The 25,169-nt window shown below is 46.2% G+C and overlaps 1 protein-coding gene across 1 annotated transcript in view; it reads left to right on the forward strand.

The window, feature by feature from the left end:
• RTN1 (reticulon 1) overlaps nt 1-25,169 on the forward strand; it is a 122,523-nt gene that overhangs the window by 61,764 nt on the left and 35,590 nt on the right. The window contains exons 2-3 of the mRNA XM_049828635.1: nt 6,683-7,420; nt 11,787-12,569. Of these exons, the coding sequence (XP_049684592.1) occupies nt 6,683-7,420; nt 11,787-12,569 (1,521 nt within the window). The remainder of the gene's footprint in view (nt 1-6,682; nt 7,421-11,786; nt 12,570-25,169) is intronic.

The following is a 25,169-nucleotide window of genomic DNA, read 5'->3' on the forward strand; positions in this document are numbered from 1 at the left end:
TCTATTGTGCAAATGAATCTCAAAATGACTTTCAGAGTATGGCCATATACTTCATATTTGCGAGTGCTGTGACTTGAGGAGTTATATCTTTCCTGCAGTCAGCAACGTGAGAGTCCTGGAGGAAAAGAAGTTGCTAACCTGTAAAGTGGGTTTGCAAATCCTGAGCTAAAACAAAGAGCACCATCTCCTGGCAGCTGGGAATAGCTGGCACTGCTACCAGGGATGCATGCCTAGTGCAGTTCTCTTGCAAGCAGCTTGCTGCTCTCTGCATCTAACCTATAGCATCTAGAGGTTGTATAGCTCAGGGCTGACAGCTGGCTCTGGCTATTGAGAAAGGCTAATCCCGGGGAGACTGAGAGCTGATTTCGTGGTGTTATCCACAACGTGGTGATGCCTGCACTTGGCATGAGAGGTCTCAGCTGTTTGGGTTTCAAACTCTATTTGAGCTGACACACAAGTGCTCAAGTACTTTTGAGGTTTGCATGGATATTGAAATGTCTTAGGTTAGAAAATTCATGGAGAAGGGTCTTGCAAAATTGAGAGCACGGCTTCCAAGTGGTACCCTCAAATATCCCTGGGGGTAGCCAGCCTCCTTTGAAGCATTGTGTGATTTGGCATGGGGCTCAGAGATGTCTCTGCCATTCGTGCAAGCTGCCCTTGCCGCTGCTGGGAGTGGTACTAGCAAAGGACGTTTGGAAATCCGCAGAGCTTTCCTGAGGTTTGAGTTGGACTTGAAATCAAGCAGAGAGGAAGAAACAGCTTGGTCTGGATCTAAGACAACAGGGTGTGCTTTGAATTTGCAGTTAGGCTTGGGATTGCTGTCCATCTGGGTACTGTAAAGAGATGTGGAAACATGATAAAACACTGAACATCTGTATAAAGATGTATATGACTACAGATGAGATCATAGTAAGGCAATATAATGTGAGTTTTAAAAAGGAAGGTAACTGAGTTGGGAAACTAAAAAGAAACAGTGAGACATTATATATAAGGGTCAAAAGAACAGAAGTAAAAAGTCTTTCCCTTTTTCCCCCTCCTTTTTTAAGGATAAGTTAGGAATAAGAAGCAGCCAAGGTCAAGCATAGGCTTTTTACTAGTGGCTGATGACAAAATTGTAAATTTGGTACAGAAAAGGCAGGTTGTTTAATAGCTACTTTTGTTGTGTATTTGGAAGCAAGCAGGAAGATGCATCTATCTGGTGGTCATGGATGAACAATAAAAATGAAGGAGAGGCTGGAATGTAAGCTGCTGATGTGGGGCTGGGAAACATGGTCTGTGCTGGTCATCAGAGAGGACCCTGAGCTGTGGTTTGATCTCCAGATACAGATGTTTAGGTGGTGGCAAGGTCTGGGCAATAGGACTCTCCTGCATCACTGTCAGGTGCGATGGGATGCCATGATGGCTCCTTGGATTTAGACAGTCAGCCTTGCTATGAAATCAGCCTTTCTAGGCAAGAGGGTAACTATGAAATAAAAAGCTTTGCAAAGTGCTCAATCACCTCCTTGAGTCTTTAAGACAATATAGGATATCTTTTAAAGAACCAGGCTTTAGTCTGAGTGCTGAAAGAAAGTCACTGCATATTCTTGAGCTCTGTGGTGCCTTCAGGAGTCTTGGATCAGAGCAAAGTTGCTGTGCCGGAAAATGCTCATCGCTCAGATTTGGCCTCTTTGTTACCTAAAGTCTCCGGATGACACCTAAAGGGCTGAGGTACTGGGAGTGCCATGTGGCCTGAGAGACCCTCTAGCATCATTTGGAGCCAGTCAAACAAGACTACTCCCCTTGTTTATAGGCCTTTGCTCATTATTATCTCTAGTCCATAAATTAACGCAAGTCAGGGACTGTCCAAACAGGACAAGGTGGATCTTGTCGCCAGGAAGTTGTGATCTGCGTGGACACGGGAGAGAGCTGGGGAGATCCTGCTCCTGGGAGCTACCAGCCCTGCAGAACTGGGGTAGCCGGTAATGGCTCCTAAGGCTTAGTATCCAAAGTAAAAGTCAGAGCCAACTATTTAAAAGACTTACAGGAATTTGCTGGAAGCGGCTTGCTCACATTATTCTGCTTTTGTCTGAAAAGGTCACTGAAACCTTGATTCCTCCACTTGCAACCAAAGATCCTTCCTCTTCTCGGTGCAGCTCCAGGCTGTAAAAATAGCATCATCTAATTAAAGATTAGTTCCCCCCCTCCTCTTCTGAAAAATTAATAATTCTGATCGAATCACTGACATAAAATAAATACTGAACCTCACATTGAGGGGTTGCCAGCTGTTCTGCAGAACTGAAATTTCATGTCCTTCTGTGTCAGTCTGTCTGTGCCATTGAAGGTCACCAGAGTTGCATGTGAAGATTAAGAAAGGCAGGTTAACGTGGAAACTGGTTATTTTGTTGAAAATTGAACACAATATTCTGAAGTGATCAATTTTAAGAACACTGAGCATACTCTAGTTGGGGGGGGGGGGGGGGCGGGGAAGGCAGTTTTATTTAAATTAGCTCTTTTTCTTGTCTATCATCCTCAGCTAACTTTTGATTTCCTCTTCCAGTGTACTGCAGTAGTTCAGCTTGCATTGATACAAATTGGGCTTCAGCTGCCTTTCTTAAATTAAGAGTTACTCTGCATGGAACCAATGATTTCTAAATTATTTCCTGTGTCAATTGCTAAATAGCTCTAAATCCAGTGCTGTAGGAGGGGATTTCTGGAGCATTCACTTAGTTATTCTGAGGAAACAAAACAGTCATTTTCAAATTCTTTTTTCCTTTACTGCTGATGAAAACACATGTAACTTGCTGCGCATCTCAGCTGTGCTTGAATGATTGAATCAGACCCATTACTTCTTAGCTGGTCACAGGAAGTGAAATTATTTCCCGAGGGCTCATATTACAAGAAAGCATGACTGCTGCTCTCAAGTGCTGAATAGTTTTGCTTTACCTGAATTGGCAGGCAAGTTTTTGGGCACATTTGAGGGAAATCCAGATTAAAAAAACCAAGCCTTTGTAACAAGGGTAAATTCAGATCTGATACTGCCCTCAGTTACCAGTGCTATTCAAGGCTTCTCCTTCCCACGGATATTGAACTAAATAAACTTAAAGTCAGAGAGGGCATTGCTTAATCGCCAGGCTCTGAATACACTATTCTTCAGCAAAAATCTGCTCAGCTATTATAGGTTTCCATGTCTTTAATAGCCAGCCTAATAGCTGATAGATTCACACTTCCCAAATAAGAGGCAGTTTTACCAATAGCTTTAAATCATTCCCTGTGGAAATAGAGTTGCATTAAATCCTAGTAATTAGGCAATTTCAGCTGTCTTCAGTGCTTTTGACTCTGCGGTTGCCTTGAGATTTGGGATCCCTCTATGTCCTGCTAATGTGAACCTTCTCTCTACTCACACATGCACGTGGACATGCTCACACACCCTTTAACTCTTTGTCTTCCTCCTGAACCCCAGTAAGAAATGCATTTTCTGGTTTCATTGTTATTTGCAAAACCACTGCAGAAAGAAAAAAAAAAAAAAGGTTTACGATCGACAGTGAGTCCATTTTAAATCAGCTCTTTTGTTAACATCTGCTACAGCATTGGCTTTGTACTATTTGAAAATGTGAAGTGATGTTTCTGTCAATGACTATTTCAGGGTTATTTTTTCTTTCTGTTGATGAATAACATAAAGAATAGGATGATATTTTCCCAGGCTCTCTTTACCACAGTGGTTCTCCTGTGAGCTCTCCTGGGTTGCTATAACTCCTGCTATGAAGCACCTGACACAAATGCATTAGAAACCCTTTCACTGCTCTATTGATCAGCATTACTCAGTGCTGCAAATTCATGTGCATCTGGCTCGCATATACAGTGGACAAAGCAGAAATGAATGCTGCAAACAGCATCCATGAATATTGGTTTGATGGTGACTTCAATTTCCTTTGACTATGTTTGTGCTCTCTCTTGACTAGCAATAGTGGGGATGTTTGTAGAAACAGACTTTTTGCTCGCTGATGGTGTTGTGACGGTGTATTTTTCATGAGCACCCAGAGCAGAAAGTACTGCTCAGCCATCTTGAGCTCGTTCAAAGCCACTCAGAATCAATGAGACTTTTCTAGTGAATTCGGTGGGCTTTGGATCAGGCCCAGTAGGCACTGAGGAATCATCTATTGAAAGAGCAACCCTGAAACCCCGTGATTTAGACAGCCACTCACCCAGCACAAATAGTAAATTACAAACAGCAGATACTGGCAGCAACAGGCATGAATAGTCTGTAGTCAGCAATTCACAGCCTGAAATATGTTGGCATAAACAATGCATCAGATAATTCCAGCTAACCAACACATTTGTGAAAATCCAAGCCTGTTTATTGATAATTTTCAAAAGGGCAAGTTCAGCAAGAAAAATATTTGCAAGAAAAAGAACCTATCCCTTTTTGCTTACTGATCATTTAGAAATGTTTTTTGGGTATGAGCTGTCTTTGCGAGGTACTGGATGATGTCAGGTAGTACCAGATGTGGGTGCTGGGCAGCCCAGCTTAGCCCTCTTTCTGCTTCGGTTTCACTGTGGTTTTCTGCTTAGGCTCTGTTCTCATCTACCTTTGCTGATGAGACTGAGTCATTTGGAGCAGTGAGGATGAAAGCTGCCTGCAGTGAGGTACAAAAGGATCTTGCGGCCCTGAGTGAGCTGGCAGGAAAGTAGAAGGTAAAATTTAGAGTAGATAAATGTAAAGTTACACAGATAGAGAGGAAAAAAAAGTCCCAAACTCACACGCATAGGAAAAATCTCTGCAGCGACCCTGACCGCTCGGAAACAAGGTCTTGGCTTGATCATAAATATTTCTATGAAAAGTTCTATGCAGTGCTCCATAGTGGTGAGAAGAGCAAACTAAAAGCCAGGAATAACTGGGAACGGTGATGAAAATTTTTCCCCTGCTAGCTACGGCATCCTTTGCTCTGCGCTCTCGTATGGCAAAGGCAGCTGCCCCAAATCCCTGGCCACGGGCTCTCGGGGTGTGGGGATGGAGCTGCTGTCAGCATCGTGTGTGCAGGAGCAGATTAGCGGTGAGGGCTGGTGGGCAGCACCTGCAGTCAGTGAGGATGGACACACAGGAGCAGGTAGCATAGCTAGGCTGAAAAGCAAAGTGTGGCACTTCGGGGCTGCTTTTTCCCTATGCTGTCAAGTTTCCCTTGTAAAAGGAGGAGCATATGGTTCCCACCCTAAAGGTGGCCCAGGGAAGAGAATTTGCTTGCAAGTCATCATAGCACCAAGCGATGCAAAAATATCATGAGGGAAACGGGCATTCTGCCTTTGTGCAGGGCTTGGGTTGTGCATGTAAAATCCAGCAAGGTTTTGCAGTAAAACAAAGCCTGCAGCTACACACTGAACGGTGTTAAGGGGAAAAGGAATTGCTTCAGGGCTCACTAAATGAGTTGCACATGCCTAATGCACGGAGGGCTGTGGGAAAAAATAGTTGTGATGGTATCATTAGGTGTGTGCGAGGAGAAAGAAAATAACCAAATGCAAGTAGCTCAGGAGCTTTCACACTGACATTTCCCAGCTTCTGGCTTTGTAGCTGCAGCAATGTCCCTTTAATATTACTGTTAAATTTCCATTGTGCATGGTAGCCCAGGACTGGGCACATGTGGAGGAGGTCAGGAGCCCCACATCCCTTGCAGGGTGGTGAGCAAAGGTCGGAGAAAGGCGGCCAGCCTCTGCGATGCAGCGTGCATCAGTGCACAAGCAGTTAAGAGGCTACTGCCTTCCTATAGGCACCAGCTCCTGCAGACATTAGCTTTGTTCCTCTACATACCCGTTCCCTCAGCCCCTATAAAAATTTGTCTCGCCACATCCTGCCTCCCTCATGGGAGATCTTGCTGTTCTCATCATCGAGCTGTGCTTTATATTAATGCTGCAAATAGAGAGTGGCCATTGTTTGTAATTTAATTAGCGTCATCCACAGGCACTTAAAGCTTGACAGCGGGAATTAGAAGTACTGGATGAAAATGATGCCTGGGCGTGGGTAGAGGTTTAACTGCTTTCATGCCAGCATGTTTTGTAGATGATGCACACAGGATACAGCTTTCTGGGCACATGGAAATCACTAAATGAGGATGTTTAGTCTCTGCCCTGGTGTTTCACAAATTTAGGGTGGCTACTTTTAAAAGAGCAAATGAAACCTAAAACTGCATACCAACTTTCTATCTCAATTTCTGTCCAGCATCTTTTTTTTCTTAATGAAAAGTTTCCTTACGGTGAAACTCTTCCATTTCTCTGTATTTAAAAAAAAAAAAAAAAAAAAAAAAAAAAAAATTGTTTGCTCAGGATTGTTTTTGGTTTGGACATTGGATTTTTTTTAAATGGTTATTGGATGGTGAGCCCCTGAGTCAGATTGTGAGGGAGGTTCTGGGATTGCCATCACTGGAGATTTTTATGCACAGACTGGGTAAACATTGGCCGGGGACTCTTAGCAGCTATCAGGATCATTATAGCTATTTTAAGATACAGCAGCAGCTGGAAACCTCATCTGACAGATGTGCCACTATGTCGCCCAAGGTATAGTAAGAGACAGTCCCAAAGAGCTTCCACGCAAAGCCAAGCCTGGTGCACAAACTGAATCTAAAGCCAGCAGGGAAAGAGTACGGCTTTGCAGAAAGATTGATGCATGCAGGCATTTGTCTCTTCATTGCACACCATTTTTGTGTCTTTGCTTTAGGTGTCACAGCCTCATCGCACCTCTTTGACTATGGCTCCACTGCCAATGGAGGTGACAGCTCCTTCTACACCTCTCTGATCTCGGACGTCCACTACACCACCCCACGGGACTCCACCTATTTCACGGGCATTTATCAGCAGGAAAACAGCCCCATTCCCTGCTCCGGCAGCACAGAGGGGTTTAACACGCTGGGGCATCCTGTTCAAGATGTGACTGGGTTTGAGTCCCGTGGCTTGTTTAGCTCAGATTCGGGAATAGAAATGACTCCTGCAGAGTCTACTGAAGTTGATAAAACCTTAGCAGATCCCATGAAAGTAGAAGCTTATAAGTACATGGACATAAGTAGATCAGAAGAAATAAAATACCAAGAAAAACATGACCCTGACTCAGAAGATGAGAGCCCAGGCCTTATCGATAAGTACCAGGGAGTACCCACTAGGTCCAGCCACACTGCTGAACCACAGCGGACGGCTTCGGAGAACACAAAGGCAGCCAAAGAGCAAGACCTGCTTGAAGACGCAAGGTCTGGAGATCAGCACAGTGCCTCCGTGGTTACAGCCCCTGTCAAGATCACGCTCACCAAGACAGAAAGCAGCGGGGAAGCTGCCAGCAAAGAGTCGAGCCCGACTCAGCCGGAGACTGGCCTGAAGCCGAGCCATGAGGTGGTACCAACGGTGACAGTGTCAGAGCCAGAAGATGACAGCCCAGGGTCTGTTACGCCACCGTCGTCTGGCACAGGTAATGCTTGTGCATGGCACCGTTTTTTTTGGTATTCGGAGAGTGGTTGCAATTGTAGCCCTACATGTTGGAGAACTACTATGGGTTTGTGGGGTGGGTGTAAGGGGGTGCGAGCAGATATTAATGGGTCTCCATGGCTGGAGGTGTTTCTACTCTGTTCAGGCACCATGCTTTACCAACCGAAGGAGGATGCGAGCTGTGCTGCCCATCACTAACATGCTGCTCAGGATGGGCTGACTTTTCTGTGTGAAAAGAGGGGAAGACAGGGCTGGGGATCCACAGAAATAAGTTGCCGAGAGCCACTCACTAGCGTGGCTGGGGTCAGATCCAGGCTTGCTGAGCCTGGTCCCCATGGGGATCTTTAGTTGTGAGTTGGCAGATGTCATTGCGGGTATTGTCAGCCAGCTGACAGTTTGGGCTGGATCCCAGTGATTTTGGGGTCTCTTGGTCACCCTGGCTGGCCACGCTCCAAGAGGAAATGAGGTGTGTGGGACCAGGGTGCTGCAAGTGTCTGGGTTCATTTTTTTTTTATTTTAATGGCTGTTTTAACACCTCTTTGCTCTTGGAGAGAATAAGGTGAAGTGCTGTTTTCAAGTGAAAGTGCTGCTTTTAGAAAGTGCTGAGGAGAGAAATGCTGTCACCTCATTTACAAAGGGGACTGCAGGGATAAAGGGCCAGTCTCTTTTAAAGGCTCCTGATTTCTATTGGGGAAGCACCAAAATCCCGTGTTTATACATTTTTTTATTGTCTGATTACTGCAGTAGGACATAATACCTATTCCTTGTTTTCAATATTATACACTGCTAAAATAGGAAAGTAGTATAGTGTTTTTAAAAGGAATAAAGTTCTGTGACAGGAAACAATTTTCAGACTTGAAATTAAATTTCAACGTCCTGGATCAAAACCCCTTGACAATGAACATTTGACATTTGACAATGAACATCCCCAAGCTGAAATTTCCATTGCTTTGGCTTTGATGGCGTCTAGAAGCACTTAAAAATCAGCTGGAATTTCCTTAAAATGGCAGTCTGGCATTTCCACTCACACTAGTATCTACCCTTAGAGAAATACCTAGTTCCTATCCAAAACGAGTGTGCATTTGTACACTTTCACACACAAAGAAAGAGATATAGTCCACCGCAGCCATGATTTTATCCTGCCTGCATCAGCCAGAAACTTTAGATAATAGACATTAAAGTCCCATTTTTCTTCTTTTATTTAACTGCGTGACATCACTCACTACTTCTGACGCATGCCGGTTTTTATCGATTAACACTTTTTGCACTACAAGGTAATTAAGAACTTCAGGCACTAACTGTTATTTATTCAGTCCTTGCTGACTGTTCAAAGCTGACTCCATGACACTTGTTAACTGTATCCCATCGTAACAGCTGAATAGTGTGTGGCTGAGCCTCAGGGCTGCTGCCTTACTGGGAAGCACTGGTGTGGCCAGCATGATTGCTGGCATGGGAATATTCCTCTCTGTGGGTTAAGCTGATTGCCAGCACTGCCCAAACAGCCCTGGGAGGTCCCACTGCCTTGCATCAGGGTGCTGGAAAGCCAGAAAGACTGCTTATCTATCGCATTAAGGAAAGAAGCAGGCATCTTCTTTTAGGGGCTGGCTCCCACAGGGTGTTTTCTCTGGATTTTCCCCCTTTCCCGCAGCTGGGGACACGCTGCGCTCAGACTCCGTGTTCATATGCGAGGAAGAAATGTAAAACCTGCCCTTGCTATTTCTACTCAGTGACCCAGCAAAGTCGTTGCTCCTAGATACCCCTCAAGCATTCTGGCGAAGCCCCCAGTTCCCCCCTGCTTGGATCAGGACTTTTGAAAACAGTTTGCTTTTAATTACTGGCCATCATCTTTCTGTGGAAGGAAGATGTGGTCTGTTCATACACTGTGCTGGCACTGAAAGGCAGTGGGTATTTATACGCTTCCCCATGCCAGCGGTAAATGTGACACCCTGCTGCTGGCCACAAAGGACTTTTTTGTTCGCAAGGTAAATGCCGTGGCTGAGAGTTACAAACTGCCAGCGCAGGCAGGAGCAGGATGAAGCCAAGGGACGGCGCGTTGCTGCGCTACAAGGGCTGGCGATCACACGCCTGTTTGGACGCGTGCCGGATTAAGTCATCGCTCAGTGAGAAAATGCTCACATGCGGTAATGCAGGAGAGTGGTGCGGCTCACGTGGGTTTCCTGCACCCAGAGGAAAAGGATGCACAGGGTCCTGCTCAGCGCGGCTGATACAACAGAAACTTCCCAGCATCCGGACAGGAGTGTGTCATAACAGTCCCAAACACCTTAATCCTGTCTGTGGCCATACTCTGGGTTGCAGAAGGACTTTCTCATGCAAGAGGGATGTGTTACAAGAGAGCTGTTTTGTCAGAGGAGCTGCAGACATGCCAACAATACATGCTCAAAACTGCTGCTGACATGCATTTTCGCAGATGCACAAACCAAAACTGCTTGGGGGGGTGTGGGCAGGTTCTTTTTCTTACCCATCTCCCAGTAGGATGTCATGGCTTAGATGCTATCGTTAAAACCTCCCTGTTTACATGATTCATCTTGGGGAAGGCATATGATCAGGAAGAAATCAGCTATGCTATTGCCATGAGAAATTAAGTCTGGAAATAGCCAGAAATAGTGGTTTTGTCCCAGGTCACATCTGGTACAATCTCTTTCCCACCCTCTGTTGTGGAGGAGCTTCCAGAGGTGGCCAGTGCACCTGGGTGGGCTCAGGGAGCCGATGCCAGTGGCTGTACCCTAAGCAGGGCTAGACTGAAGGCAAATACCCACTGGGAGTGGGCACAGGTCAGCTCAGGGCTCCCCACACCTGCAACCGAAGGGCTGGAAACCTCCCTACACTCTGCCGTGGTCTCCAGATGTGCAGACACAGGTGGTGGTCTGCCATGGGCCTCTTTACCAGCATCAGCAGGAGAAAACTTGGGGGTCTCTTTCCCTGACGGCTTTCTCGAACACTCAACGCCTGCAATGCCACGTAGTGATCCCTGTCATGTTAATAATGATATAAAATCAGTGAATGAGCACTCGAGAGTCCAGAGGACAAACCTCCACGTGTGCTTGATGGCTGTTTCAACGCGACTGGGGAATTCAGTGGTTTTTTCCCCCAAAAGGGAGGGTCTTGGGTGTGGATGGCAGCAGTCTCTGGGTGAGTGAAGTACAAAGTGGAAACCGGTGATCAGGAGGCGGCGGTGGCCAGGTGCCGGCAGGGGATCGGATGCAAACTGCCACCGTGGTCCCCCTTGGCACAGACAGGCTCAGGTGGCCTGGCTGGCCTTGCTGCTGATGCACCAGGTGCACTCTGGGTTTGAGGCTGGCTGATGTTCTGTGAATGATCAAGTGAAGCCTGTTCCCCATGCAGTAACTCAAGACAGCTCCTGATGCACCTCATGCTGCCTCCGTCACCTCTTATTGTGAACACTCTACATGCAGTTTTACTTTCTTTGTTATTTCATTACAAAATCCCATGTGGTAGAGTGATATACAGGGAGGCAGAACAGGTGGGAAGTCTGGTGCTAGGTTCCCTTCTCGTACCGCTTGTGGGCTCCTTGCTAATCCTGGATGACTAGGCAGCCTTTTCAACTGCTCATTTTCACTCTCTGAGTCTGTCTTCTTCCAGTGTGAGCCAGAAAATGCAGAGAAATTTTTTGTTTCAGATTTTGGGTGACAAGTTGGTCGGTCATTATTTTGTTAATGTAGTTCTTAATGATATTAAGAATTACAGTAAAAAAATAAGTTTAATTCTTGGACCCAGCTGACATAAAAGCAAACAGAGAATTCCACCCTCTCCCCCCCCCCCCCCCCCCAAAAAAAAAAAAAAAAAAGTCTGAGAAAAGTTTCTGACCTGGAACTTTCTACACCTGAAAGTCAAAGTTTGACAAAACTTCTAGTAACTACACATGGGTTGTTATGATCAGCAGTGTCAGGAACCCACCAGCTCTGTGTGCATTTGTCCCCAGAACAGACCTGTATCTGTCCGTGACAGTCAGATGCTGTCATGTGTGGCCTGAGCCCACATTCCTCATGACTGGTGATTTTCCTGGTGAAAACCATATCGCTGAGCCACTGGCCAAGCACTGACCAGCATTGCCTTGTGCCTCAGCTTTTTCTTCAGTAAATGATGCTAATGATACTTCTTTTATAATGAGTATGTGCATGGGAAACGCTCTGTAAGGACAAGCTGTTATTAGTGTTAGTTATCCCAGACGGGGAGACGTTCTGTCTATGTTACCAGCCCTGCTAGAAGGATTCATGCTGGCCTGAAATCTATTGTGTTTGTTGTGTAAGCAGCCAGAAAATCTCATTCTTAACAATTTTTTTTCCCCCCACTTTCTTTCTGGGTGGCAGAACCATCCGGCTCAGAGTCGCAAGGCAAAGGCAGCCTGTCGGAGGATGAACTCATCAGTGCCATCAAGGAAGCAAAAAGCTTTTCCTTTGAGACCCCGGAGGTACAGCAGTCACCAGCCCTTTCCACGGAGAAGAGAGATCAGAGGGTCAAACCTGGGCGCCCTGCCGTCTCTTCACCCCTGGATAACGAAGCCAGCAGCGCTGAGTCAGGAGACTCAGAGATCGAGCTGGTCTCGGAGGACCCACTGGCTGCCGAGGAGGTGCTGCACTCCAACTATATGACCTTCAGCCACATTGGAGGGCCCCCTCCGTCACCCGCTTCCCCCTCCATCCAGTACAGCATCCTGCGGGAGGAGCGGGAGGCCGAGCTTGACAGTGAGCTCATCATCGAGTCCTGCGATGCCTCATCAGCCTCCGAAGAGAGCCCTAAGAGGGAGCAGGACTCCCCTCTGATGAAGCCCATGGTCATGGACATTATCAAGGAAGAGAACAGCTCACGCACTGACACCTCAGACTACGAAGCAAGTAAAACGACAGAGAGCAGGATGAACAGGGAAAACCTGGCGGAGTCCGCGTCCTACCTGAAATGCTCCTTTGTTGCACCAAAAGTAGGTGCTGAGCCCCCGACCTCTGCCGTCAGCACCGATGAGCTGAAGGAAAGAATAATCCTGAAGAAACCCATTGAAGAAACTGTTGTTAACCAAAGTAAAGTGTCTTCCAAGGACTCTGGCAAAAGAAGTCCCTTGGCTTCACCCCTACTACCGTTTTTAAATAAGCAGAAAGGTAAATGCAGATGTTTATGTTGTTTTTTGCCATGCTGCTGAGGAGGGGGAGGAGGGAGAAGTGCCTGTTCCTTGCAGGGGAGATGTTAGCAGTGCCGAGCCGGGCGAGCTGCTGGCACTCGATAACCTCAACTCAAAGCAGGGCATACCTGTGACAATGCACACATTATCTCTGACCTTCCCATCCTCTTCTTTTTCTCCTTTTCCTTTCCCTTAGGAAAAAAAATTAAAAGTACCAGCAACAATAATTTTTAGGCTTAAGCATATAGATACCGGTTCAAGCAGGAACCCCAGTAACATAAGACTGATTTGTACATCAGGCATCTGGAGGACAAAGAGCAGCTAATGATCATTTTTCTTTTGAAATACTACCTGCCTTGCCCCAGGGAAGGGGTGTAATCAGGGAGGTGGTCCTGACCCTCCCAAAAATGTAAGGATAATGTTTTTGAGTGTACAATTAGGAAAAAAGAAAGATTTGGAGGAGGAGAAGGGTTGGGTTTGGTGGGTCTGCGTGTTTCTGAAGGTGGTGCAGTTTAAACCAATCTCTCTCATGGTGGCTGACACCCTCCATCCTGAATAATGAGGGCTTTGTGTATGTTTCCAGGCTAGTGCAGGGAGGTGGGTGGCTTAGGGGTGCTCATCCCAGCTCTGTGTGCGTTTGGGCATCCTGTGTGCCCCTCTGAAAGCCCCTTCCTTAATCCAGCTCTGGGAGGGGGAAAGGCATGACACTTCCCCGGTACTCAGGTGAACTCAAGAGCACTTGTCTGCTAGGATCCCTTCAAAGCCAGTGTAGAGCCAGCCAGGCCCTGGCTTGTTGTGCCAGGCACTGAGGTCTGACTGGACCCACCAAACCTTTAGAGCCACCACCAGCTTTTGGTCTGAGCTAAACCCTGAGGACCAAAGGGTAGCACGCGGTCACTGCACACCGACACTGCCAGGCGTCCCTGCAGCCTGTAACTGGCTTCGTTCACAAGGCGCATAAGAGAAAAAGGCATTTTATTCTTTGCAAGATGCCAGCTCTAAATAGCCAGGACTTTTGTGTGCCTCTGGCTTTATAGGCTGGCATGGAAGGGAGGGACACTGGGGCTGCCCCAAGCCTACGCTGCTCCCCTTCTGTCGTCTCCCCCGACTGGGCTGGGGGGCAGCGGCTGTCCACTGCTCTTCTGTCGGATGTTGTTTTGCAATTCAGAGAGCTGCTGCTTCCTTGCAAGCAGCTGGTAGAGATGGAGGGGGGGTGAAACCCACCCCTGCTGCTTAGAGAGCATCTTCTTTGTCCATCCACGTTTGTGCAGACATTTGACCACATGACGGTCTGGAGATGTGGCAGACACGTTTAAGTGGTACTCTTTTACAACTGATTTATCTAGCACTGCAAACCCAAACCTGCAAGTCTAGTAAGCGAACGGCCCGAACTTGCATGATGCGCTAAGGACTGCAAGATCTGCAGTGCAATAAAATATGTTAATACTGATATTCTTAGCGGTAATGAACTAATGACATTAATAGACTGAATAAGAAACACATGATTATAGCTTGTAAGTATGTTTTCCTGCCAGATTCTCAGAGCTTGCAACGTCACACTGTGCATATCTTAGCTCCCTCACGAGTAGGATGAGTTCCAACCATTTCTTTCCCACTTCCCAAATTCCTGTTTTGTAGGACTGGCCCAGGCCCTGCCCAAACCCTAGAAGCTGTAGGGCTGATGATTGAATTTACCTTACACACCCTTCTTGCAGTCTCTAGCATTGGGTCTCCGCAACCAACCACATACTGTGTTTTGTGTGTTTTTCTGGGCAGAGATGACTAACAGTTTGATCTTGGATTTGGGGAAAGTAGTTGGGGAATATCACGTGGGCAGCTAGTTGCCTGTCCCTCAATTTTGAGACTTCAGGCCCTGTTACAATATTCAGTCCCCCTTGATCATATGCAGATTTTTTTGGCCTAACTATTGCGTCTCATTTAATTTCTGTCGTTGTCTAAACTGATACTAACAGAGGCTTGTTCTCATATGGTGGTCAGAGAAAATCCCTGTGTGCATGAGCAGACTTTCTCCCTGCGTTGTAGCGTGTCCGTATTTTCCTATCTGTATTCCCTGTAGGACAGTAGTGGCAGGAACTTGTCCTCCAGGACAGACACAAGACAGCTAATTACTATTTGGTGGTGCATAGAGGACTATTTCAGTATGTGCTTTGCTTCATTGAGACACTCCAGTGCCTAAGGCAAGGAAAATAAAAACATAAAGCCTCTCAAGAAGATTATTCCTAAAACTTGTGTAACTTTTTAAAGCTGATTTCAAGGTATGGAGAGATGGACTCAAGATAAGAAAATATGGATGATAGTGGGGTCCAGTTTACACTACCTTCCAGTCACAGGTACTTGCTGCATAGGTCACTTGTGTCTGGACACTAGTTAAATTTTTATGTTGAAGGTGGAGTATGGGGTCTCCTGTCCTGGGAAAGGACAGCTTGTTCCTCACTCGGAGAATTCATGTGAAACCCTTCAGCAGTTTTCCGGTTATCAGAGGTGAACTGGGTGGAACCAGAGCATCCCCCATGGGTCCTCTCAGGCTCCGTCAGCCTGCAGCCGCATCGGCTGGCAAGGAAATGGTGTGGCAGAGCACATCCAAGGGGACAGGGATTGCCTTCATAGCATCAACTTGAAGTCTTGGCAGAGCTTTACATTATGGCATCATATATGTGACATACGCCAACTCAGATGCACCTGGCAGGCATTTGGCACGGGCCACACTCAGCCAAAGTGGTGAAAATAGAGGGAGATGTGGCAGTGCCGCATAATGGAGGTGCAGCAGAACGATGTCACCCAAAGCAGGAACAGTGTCATCATTCATTAATTAAGAGAATTATCTTACTTGTAGTTATCTGTCATTAAGAGAATACTAACAAGATGTGACTATGCATTTGTTAAAAGAGAGAAAACAGAAAAACCTTCATTGTTTCCTGTTATCTCCTTGTTACACATCACCTCAGAAGTGTTATGCTACCACCGCACATCCTTATTAAGACAGAATGGTTTTAGTGATGTTCAGAGTCCGGGTGGGCACTGATCCCCCTATGGCCATGGCAAGTCCCACCTGAGTTCAGGTCAGTGCTAGCCCAGCGTGTCTGGAGATTCGTAGGAAACTGATGGATCAAATGAAGTTGTTTGACATGCGTGGCTGTGTTTTTGACACCTAGCTGTAGATCTTTCTGTGGCCCTTGGCCAGCTCATATCCAGGTATATGTAATTTAAAAATAGTCAGCCATCAGTTTCACATGTAGGTGTTAACTATTTCACAGCGTGATACTGTAATTCCACCAAGGAGTTTTTTACTCCTATTCATGGCATTAAATATACTTTGCATGGCTCATCAGAAGAGTTTGCCCTGGGCTGGCAAGACAAAAATTGATTTTGAGTGCACACTCCAGGAAATACATACAGAAGCTGTGCAAAGTGAAAGCCCAGCATCCAACCTGACCCCAGGAGCAGTCTTGCTGATTGTGTTGCTGCCAGGCTGCGGCTTATTTCCTCAGAGACCTTTCTGGTGTGTCTGCTAGGCATTTCCCTAAATAACAAGGCGGAGCACTTCAAGTGCATGTGTGGTTTGTGCAGCGATAACTCAACATCTCTGCTTAACGTCTGTTGCCATCCAGTGGCAGTAACAAAAATGGGCAGTGACTTCCTACCTCCATTTTACTGGAGCTGACTATCACGATTTTAAAGAGTGGAGCTATTCCCATGCTGTTAACTGCTAAGCAGCCTCGCTCGCTTTTCCGCACGGTCAGAAAGATTGCGCTGCTTGCTGCAACACAGGCCTTGTTTTGGCCAGAATTGGACAGTTACTATCTATGTTAGTGTTACCAACTCATTTGCCTCCTGCAGAGCAAAGAGGGGAAGGGAGAGCTGTAGCAAGACATTGGCTATTTGGCTGTCGCTGCCCCTGCATCACTCCTGGCATCTCCCCCTCAGAGGTGGACCGAGCCCTACAGCCCTTACACAACAGGGTTTAGAGCACATCTGGCTGTGGCTCTACAGGAAAGGAGGTTGCCAGCTCAGTTTCTCCCCCCCCCCCCCCCTCTTTTTTTTAAATATTCAGCCACAGAGAAGGAAGAGCAGATGCATTTGTTTTTTCTATTAGCCAGAGCAAGAAATGCAGATTTTTAGGTTACTCTAAGAAAACCCTGTCTTGCAACAGATTTTCACAACCTTTGGAAAATAATACAACTGATCGGTGTGGCCTGCACAGCACTGTGACATTGCATAGCCCAGGTGACATCCAGGCTGGGTTTGCACATGGCTTGGGTATGCAGGAAATTTCAGAAAAGACCTGCTATCCTGGAAACACGCATCTTTTGGCCTGGGGCAGTTTGCAAGAAGCCCAAAAAAGCCTGGACCAAGGCAGGCTGGGAAGCAGCATTTTGGCTGAGTCCTTTCCTGTCTTGTCTTGCTGTGCCTGTTGGTAGCTCTCTGCCAGAGTGGCCTGGCTGACTGCATGCTGGAGTCCCACAGCCTGGGGATCTGGTCCTGGGCAGAGATTTCACTTATGCTGGGGCATCGTGTCTCTCTCCAGCCTCTCCTTCAATGACAATATTAGGAGATTCCTTCTGCTTGATCCATTTAATGAAACGTGCAACAGCTTGTTACCTTACAGATAAGATGTCTGAGCTCAGGTTAAAAAAAATAAAAAGATGTGGACATTAATAGTAATGTTTACTTTAATTTTCTTTTTATTTTATGGCAAAATTTAGCATAGGAAAAGGAAAACCCAGGCCCGGGGCTATGGGGTCGTGCTGTCGCTCACGTGCTTGACGGCACAACTGGCAGGACCCAGGTTCCAGACGGGGTCCTGCTGGAAACTCAGCCAAATAAAGTTCATTAGTTGAAATGCTTTATTCTGCAGCACAGTCCTATGCCACCCTGCTATGAGGCATCTTGTTTTTCATGCTTTATGAAAGGCTTTTGGAGCACTAATCTGGCTAGTCCCCTACAAGAGTGTGTCCTTACCACACACCCTTCATGGCTGCTGTGGCTCTGAGCGCCCATGAGAACACCAAGGTTCATGGTCACCCACCTCTATGTGGTGACCCAGTGTTTCTCAGGTAGTGGCACAAGCTGCAGTCAGGATCACTTCTTGTTTTGAGGTGACACTGGAAAGTGCCCTGGATTGAAGAACATTTCCCCTCCTCCCTGGTTCCTCTTGTGCCATCCCATGGTGTCCAGGGCTGTCACACAGTGGACAAGCACAAAGCAGTGTGGGCTTTTCCTGTTTAATCTCTCACTGCATCCACCTATTTGGTGTCACAGACAAATTGATTTTACACAGTTTCTCAAGGAGATGGTTTTCTGGCAGAGATCTGGAACAGACTTTAAGTTATTGGGGATGGTTTTTGTTCAGCAAAACGTCGTCTGTATCGCATTAGAACGTCCCTGCTGTTGGAGGAGTTGCTAGTGAGGCATTTTTCTGTCGGAAGGGGATGTTTGGTAGGGTGATTTAGCAATCTGAGGCTCATTTCTCATCTGCATGCTTTCACCAGGCTGGCTCTGCAATCAGCAGCAAGCCAGGCCGCGGCTTAAGCATACGGTAATGTTAGTTTAATATTTTAGTGCCATCTGCTGCAAGTGCCTCCACACTCTGGCCCATCTGTTTTGTGTGCTTCAGTTTGCTTTTTATGGGCCTCCGGTAGCTTTGCATCCTTTGGAAAGTCCCTGCTTGGAAAAGGTGTAGGGGAGACAGATGTCCTGCCTGGGGCTTGAGTGTCTTCACCTTGTGATGCTGTAGGAGGAGTGGGGTAAAACCCACTTGGAGAAGTAAACACATGAATCTAGGCCTGGCCTTGCCACAAAATCTTGGAGTAGATTGGTGTGCTTGCCTCCCACATGGAATAATTTAGGTGGGAAGGGACCTGTGGAGGTCTCTGGTCCAGCCCCTTGCTCAAAGCAGTTTGGTCACGGTGCTCAGGGCCTTGTCTCCCTGTCCATTTTCTTGGCAGAGGTTTGGGGGTAGCTGAGAGTTGGAGCTTGCAAATCTGGGTCAGTCTCATGATGCTGCCTCAGCACCATTAGCTGCAGGTACGCTGCAGAGCAGGGTAAAGGAGAGATACTACTCAATGTAGAAATGGAGAACTTGAATGACTTACTGGTCAGATGGTTGAATGCCAGCTAAAGTGGGCTTGCCTGGTTAATGCAGAGCAGATGAACCTAGAGGGACCGGTGTTTTCCCAAGAACCATGAGCAGGCATTGCCTGCAGGCATAACTTTTCAACAAATCTTCTGGACTCCTCCCCTGAGCAAAACGGTTTCTCTTTCTCCTGGGCTGTCCAATCCCACAGGCCACTTTGGTTCACAATTCTCTCTTACTCTGCTGTATGCATGGCCCTTCCCCAGCCTACCCTCTTTAGGAACTGGTCATGTGTACTCTCAGTTGCAGAGCAGCGAAATAGCTTATGTATAGAGGGTCTTAGAAGAAGAAATGGCACCTGCATTGCTAAACCCCATGCTAGGGACACACCTGGAGCACTGGCAATTGGTCTGTTGTCCAGGCCAGTCTTCTCCTTCCATACCTCTACTTGACTGCCCTGATGTAAGGTCAGGGATGAATTTAAGACCAAGGCGGTGGGCAGGAGAAAACACAGCTAAGATATGCTTCAGCCTGCTCTTGTCTCTCTGCTCTGATGCATGTTCTTCCTTGGCTTTGTGGCCTAGCAACCCAAAGTTACAGCAAAAATAGCCAATTAGCTATTTATTGGCTAGATGGATCAAAAGTGGTCAATAAAGAGTAAGAAAACAGCTTTAAATGAAAGTGTCTGAGGCATGCAGAGCTGCAGCAAGGAGTGAGGGTTGTTCTTACTGAGAATAGCTTCATACCAGGGATTCACCTTTCCATGGTACATTCGTGGTATTTTGGGAGGTTTAGCAGTAGATTGGTAGACCAAGAGGTCTTGGCTTCCAGCTGGTTTGCAATTGTGCTTTTGCTCTGTTCGAGGAATCTAAAAAATGACTCTGAACACGTGATAGGACATAAACAGCGAGCTGTGATGACATGGACTCTGCAGACACATTCAGATGGCCTCATTTCATGGGGTCTCACTCCAGAGGCTTTTGAACAACCGAGGCAGTGGGGCCCCAGACACCATCTCCAGCCACTGTGACTGGAGGAGTTTCCCCATCCCAGCTGAGCTGCGCCAGCAGCGACTCATGGGCACATTCTTCTGCCCACGGAGGAGGAGAGGGAACTTCACAGCTACCCTTTTTCACTGTGGGCCAAGAAGTTGGAAATGTTTCTGCCTTTGCAGCAGGCTATGGCCCGCCTCCCCATTTCTGGCCAGTTAATGCAATTCAGCTGCCACATGACAGCTTGTTATGACTGTCAAGCTGTGATAACTCAACCGAAGCTGAGCTGGAGAAACCTGGAGACGTGCAGGTCGTGGTGGTGGAAATGAACAGTGCACGCACCGGCAGGTTTGTGCTGTACATGATTTCTCTTCCACTCCTCCCAGACCCTTTTTTTTTCAGGGAGGCAGGAGTGAGTTTGGCACTTTCTGGCCTCAGGAGTGGTTGCAGGGTCACCTGTCTTCTCTGCAGAGGGGACAAGGAAAGCTGATAGATGTTCAGGTGCTGGCTCTGGGGTTCTTCCTGGAGTCCTGGTCTGGTGGGAGGATAGCAGGGTCTCCTAAGTAAGGAGTGGTCACTTAGAGGAGATGCCTGAGCCCTGGAAAGGATCAGAGTGAAGCAAAGAACAGGGAATTTTCTCTCCTCTCCCCAAATGAAGGTTTGCTTGGGCAGCGGCTGGGATCAGTGACCACCAAGGGCAATGATGCCCTCTCGTGATTAGCACCATGCATGGTCTTGAGATGACCTTCAGAAATATCTCAATAAATCTCATACCCTTCAGATCACAACCTGTGTTGTCCATAGCCTTAGCATTTGGCCCGCTTCACCCCTGGCATCTGTTTCCTCCCCTGATTTTTGGCTGTGCTCGTGAAAATTACTCCCCACGTGTTGGCTAAGGTCAAACTTTTAATGCCTAAGTGTCAAAGCATCTTAAACACAGTGGCTGGATGCTCAGAGGTGCTTTAAAAAATGGGCATAGCTTAATGTAGCAGGATCATACATCTTCTCTTGGGACTGCTATCCGCTCCACTGCCTGTGTGTGAGTTAAGTACAGAGCTATAAAAATTTATAGTCCTTATCCTTCTGTTTTCATATATCTTCCCTTTATGAGCAAAGGACTGCCTCTGATGAGCTGTCATAAGTCATAGCACTCAAACAGAAGTATACAGACCTTTCTGATAGGTACGACACAAGATGGTGTTTATAAAATGTTTCTGACAGGTGGTCGAGATTACATTGTGACCAGGAAAAAAAAAAAAAAAAAAAGAGCTACTTGTTTGACTGTGTACAGGTGCCTGATGGTTATGTCAAATGTTTAAATATCAAAGCCGTGAATGGCAAAGTTTAAGCCAAGCACAGTGAGTTGGTGGGTGTCTGTATACAAACAGGAACCTTCTGAGAAGAGGTCCAAAGAAGAAAGACATGTAATCTGTGAAGACCTATATCTGCGAGCTGGGCTGCACAAACCCACTGCTGGCTCTGCCCCTGTCCGTGTCCACGTCCGTGTCCGTGTCCATGCCCATGCCCATGTCCATGCTCTGCCAAGCTGAGCACCCAAGGTTGGCTCAGTCCTGCTCCTGGGGAAGGCTGCAAGGAGACAACTGCTCTGCTCACAAGTGATTTTTCTGTTCATGCGGACAAACCTCAGTCACAGAATCACTCACAGTTGAAGCACGTTTTAGAAGCCAAAATCTTGACACGGTGTCCCTTTTGGTGTCTCTTGGCGTTAGGGATCAATGACTCAGCTTTCAGGGAAGGCTGTGACACTGACAATCTGACGGCAAGCAGTTTCTCCCAGATGCCTAGATATAGTGATGCTTTGCCTGGATACTCCCAGCAGATCTCAGAGACTTGTTATTGACAGAGAAATCTAATACCTATTGATAGCTTTTCTGGGGCTGACAGAATATACAGGAAGGAGAGGTGTTTATTCTGGGTGTACAGAAACAAGAAAAAAATGCAGTATGTAATGAAGGGGAAAAGTTATACCACTTGCAAGGCTTTTCTGTAAATGATGTTAAAGAGCTTTTTCCATACCAATTCATGTTTTTAGCCCAGAAGATGCTTAGGGAAGTTTATATACTATAAAACAAATTAGGCAAAGGAAAAATAAAAATAAAACATTTTGGTTTTATTAACAAAATATTTTGCCCATTAATGCAATTTTCTCATGAATGTAGTATTTTGCAGGGAAATTCTGGAATATTTTGTTTTCTGATGTGCTAGAGGTGCTGCTTCTGAACCTCGGCAGTGCTCCGTGAGCTGGGAATCATGGGTGTTCACCAGTTTTATTCATTAATTCAAATGAACAGTTTGGACTCATTTCAGGTCAGATTTAAATTTATGATTAAGGTCTGGTGATATAAAATACCTCACTAGCTCTCAAGAAGAAGTGAAATACAAACTTTTTAATATCTCTGCCTGTTTCAGGGTGTCTTAACACTCAAATTCTTCAGATGTTAAGCAGAATGAGGGCTTCCCTGAGTACTGCTATTTGTGTCTGGTAGATAGCATGAGGTTGTATTTGATTGTAGTGAAGGGGAGGCATGTGGTAGGAGATTTCCATTGGGAATAAAACCTGGAGGTGGGTATTGATTTTACTGGTGTTTTTCCTTAGCTTCTGAGAGTGCACTGGTGATTGGGACATAATAGCAATATTGACTGGAGGGGATTTGCTTTTTTTCCTTTTCCTTGGCAGGCTGCTGTGTTCATGTCGGTTCAGAACAATATAGAAAATAAGGGACATGCAATGATCCAACAATTCAAAGGGCTTGATTTCCCCTCTGAAGAAAGAGTGTCTCCTGTTTTTGTCATTTTGACTCTTAATCTTGATTACCACTTTTGTTTTAGTCCTCTGCAGTAATTTTTTTTTCTAACTCTCTTGACTTTTACCCAACTTGGGCAATTTTGCCCACTGTTTTTTCCAGAGAGGTATCACAGATATCCTCTCTTCCCTCTCTGGCTCTGACAGCAGCTTAGTGGTTACATGGGAACTGTGGCAGTGAGAGGTCATTCTGGTGTTTTGCTTTCACAGCACTTCGTTTGTGTGTGAGGAATACAAACAAGTGTGGAAAAAATTAATGCTACAAGAGGACGAGTTGGTTTGGATGGCAATAGTCTTCTACCTCCACCACAGGTCTGCCAGACACTGGTCTGCCAGACACTAGCCTGCCTGTGGTGGGGACGTTTGGTGATGTCAAAGTTGCTTAAATCAGCTCTAGCAATGAAAGTGAAGGCTTGTCATTTTGGTAGTGATGATAGATTTCACAAGTGCTCCGAGTCAGGGCGGTTCCATCATTTATGAAAATTGGACATACAAAGATCCCGGTGCTTCTGAAATAGGCGTATCTCCATTCAAAAGGACTGAGTGTTCATTTCCTGTGTATTCAGGGCTCAGAAGACACAAAGCAGGAGTGATTTGAAGGACACATTATGTGGCAGTCAATATTTTGTGGGGAAAAACCCTGCCAGTTGGGTTGCTTTTAGGTGAAGGGTTCTTTGCTTTCCCAGAAGCCTCATTTTAGGGTTTATCTTCCTTGCAGCTTCAACTTGATTCACAGGTCTATGCACTGAAAGCCCTTTGGTATCGCTTGCTTAGAGAAACCCTTTTCCCTGCCATGTGATTTTATGTGGAACTGGTGATCTCTTCCAAAGGTTTCAGCTAGTGTTGGAGTTTGCTTCACATTGCTGTTCCCTGTAGGGGTCGTCTGTAACATGGGCACTGATTAGGTCCACCTGGGTGCTATCAGTCGTCCAGTACTTTCCTACAATTCTTCAACATTACTGGAAAAGATGTACAAGCTTTCTTACAGTTCATACGAAAATAATCCACGACTCAGTTCATTAGAGTGCAAACAACTGTGAGAGGTGACCTCAGGAGTCCTCTAGAGCTGGGGTAACTTGAGAGGCACAAAAAGGACACAGATAATCACTATTTGTGAAAAGCCATGCCTTAGAGAGAGACGCTTCCAAGGCTGCAAATTTAGCTTGCATTAAGGATTTGGCATTAGACTGTCCAGATTGCCAGGTAAAGTAGGAATCTTAGTAAAGACTCCCCTTTCAAACTGGATCCTAAAGAATAATTTGCCAGGGAAGCAGGTCCTGGTGTTGCTACATCATCTGGCTGGATGTAAACACTGTTGGATCAGCACATTTCATACAAATCAGCAAAATGTAAACTTTTAAAATTGCTTCTTATCTTTTGAATAGAAGGTGCAATGAGATAGCAAAATTTAAGGGAAAAAATAAATGCAGATTTCCAAGGTCTGATACCACCTATGGCCTGGCTGGTATAAACTCTTTGCCTTGTTTGGTGTTACTTGGGATCCACAGTACTGTAAGATCAAAATCCAGCCTCTGACAATCCTGGAGACACTGTTTTCACAGTGACTCATTTAAAAGCAACCTAGGATCTATGCTCACTTAGTGAGTGCTGTTAGCAGAGGCAGGGGTTGTACAGACAGGTTTTTCTGCTCTCGTTTAGAAATATAGACAGTTCCTTACAGAGACAGGGCGGGGTGGGGGGGGGTGGAGTTACTGCATACATCCTAATGAAATGCTGATAACATCCACAAAACAAGGTCTGTATCTGGGCAACGAGCAAGGAGCAGGGTGGGAGAGCTTACAGAAAAGGCAGCGGAGATTAATAGTCAGGATTTCTGAAGGTTACTTTGTCAGCTAATGTACCGTTGAAACACAAGCAGCTACGCTTACTTGCTTAGGTTAAGTGCGAGAGCTTTTCCAAAGAATGGAAGTTACTTACCAAAGCAAGAGAACGGGCTGCCTTCGCTGTTCGTCTCAGACGCCTGCACTTGAGCTGCTGGAGCTGTGCCGCTGCTGCTGAAACAGCAGGTCCATGTTCACCTTTAGCTGAAAGCAAAAGGTTTATTACTCCAACTAGGGAGTCATAAAATGAGTGGGATTTAATAAAAGCCATAGTAGCAATTGTGCCTTCTGAAATGAGCGCTCACCTATACACTTTATTTGCACAGACAGTTATTGCAGCTGGATATTATGTGCTGACTCTGCTGCCTGGTGCTCTCAGACACGGTAATTGCACATGCAAACTGGGTCAGAAATTGTGTGTGCAGTTATGTCTGATGTTCCAGAGGAACAGCCCTCGGTCCTTGCAGGGAAAGGGTCTGAGTAGTGCCATTTTGGGGGACTGTAGTAAAGATGGTTCAATCACAGTGACAGGGCTACTAGAAGCAGTGAACCTACAGGTTTTGTCCATGCTGAGAGCCCCAGTTTTCTCAGCATTGCAGGTTGGCAGCAAGGGACAGTGAAACGGTCCAAATCTCCAGGCAAGGCAAGAAAGGAGATGTTATTTTCATCTTACAGATGGGATGCTGAAACTCGTGCACACCCATCTTAAAGCCCCTTTGTCTAGAAAAGCTGGTGAAAAAGGGACTGAGATTGACTAATTTATCTTATGATTAATTGATTTGTTGGGTGTGATGAATTGATTTCACTGCAATAACACCAGGAATACATA

This window comes from Accipiter gentilis, chromosome 25 (genome assembly GCF_929443795.1).
Source record: "Accipiter gentilis chromosome 25, bAccGen1.1, whole genome shotgun sequence".
Lineage (NCBI taxonomy): Eukaryota > Metazoa > Chordata > Aves > Accipitriformes > Accipitridae > Astur > Astur gentilis.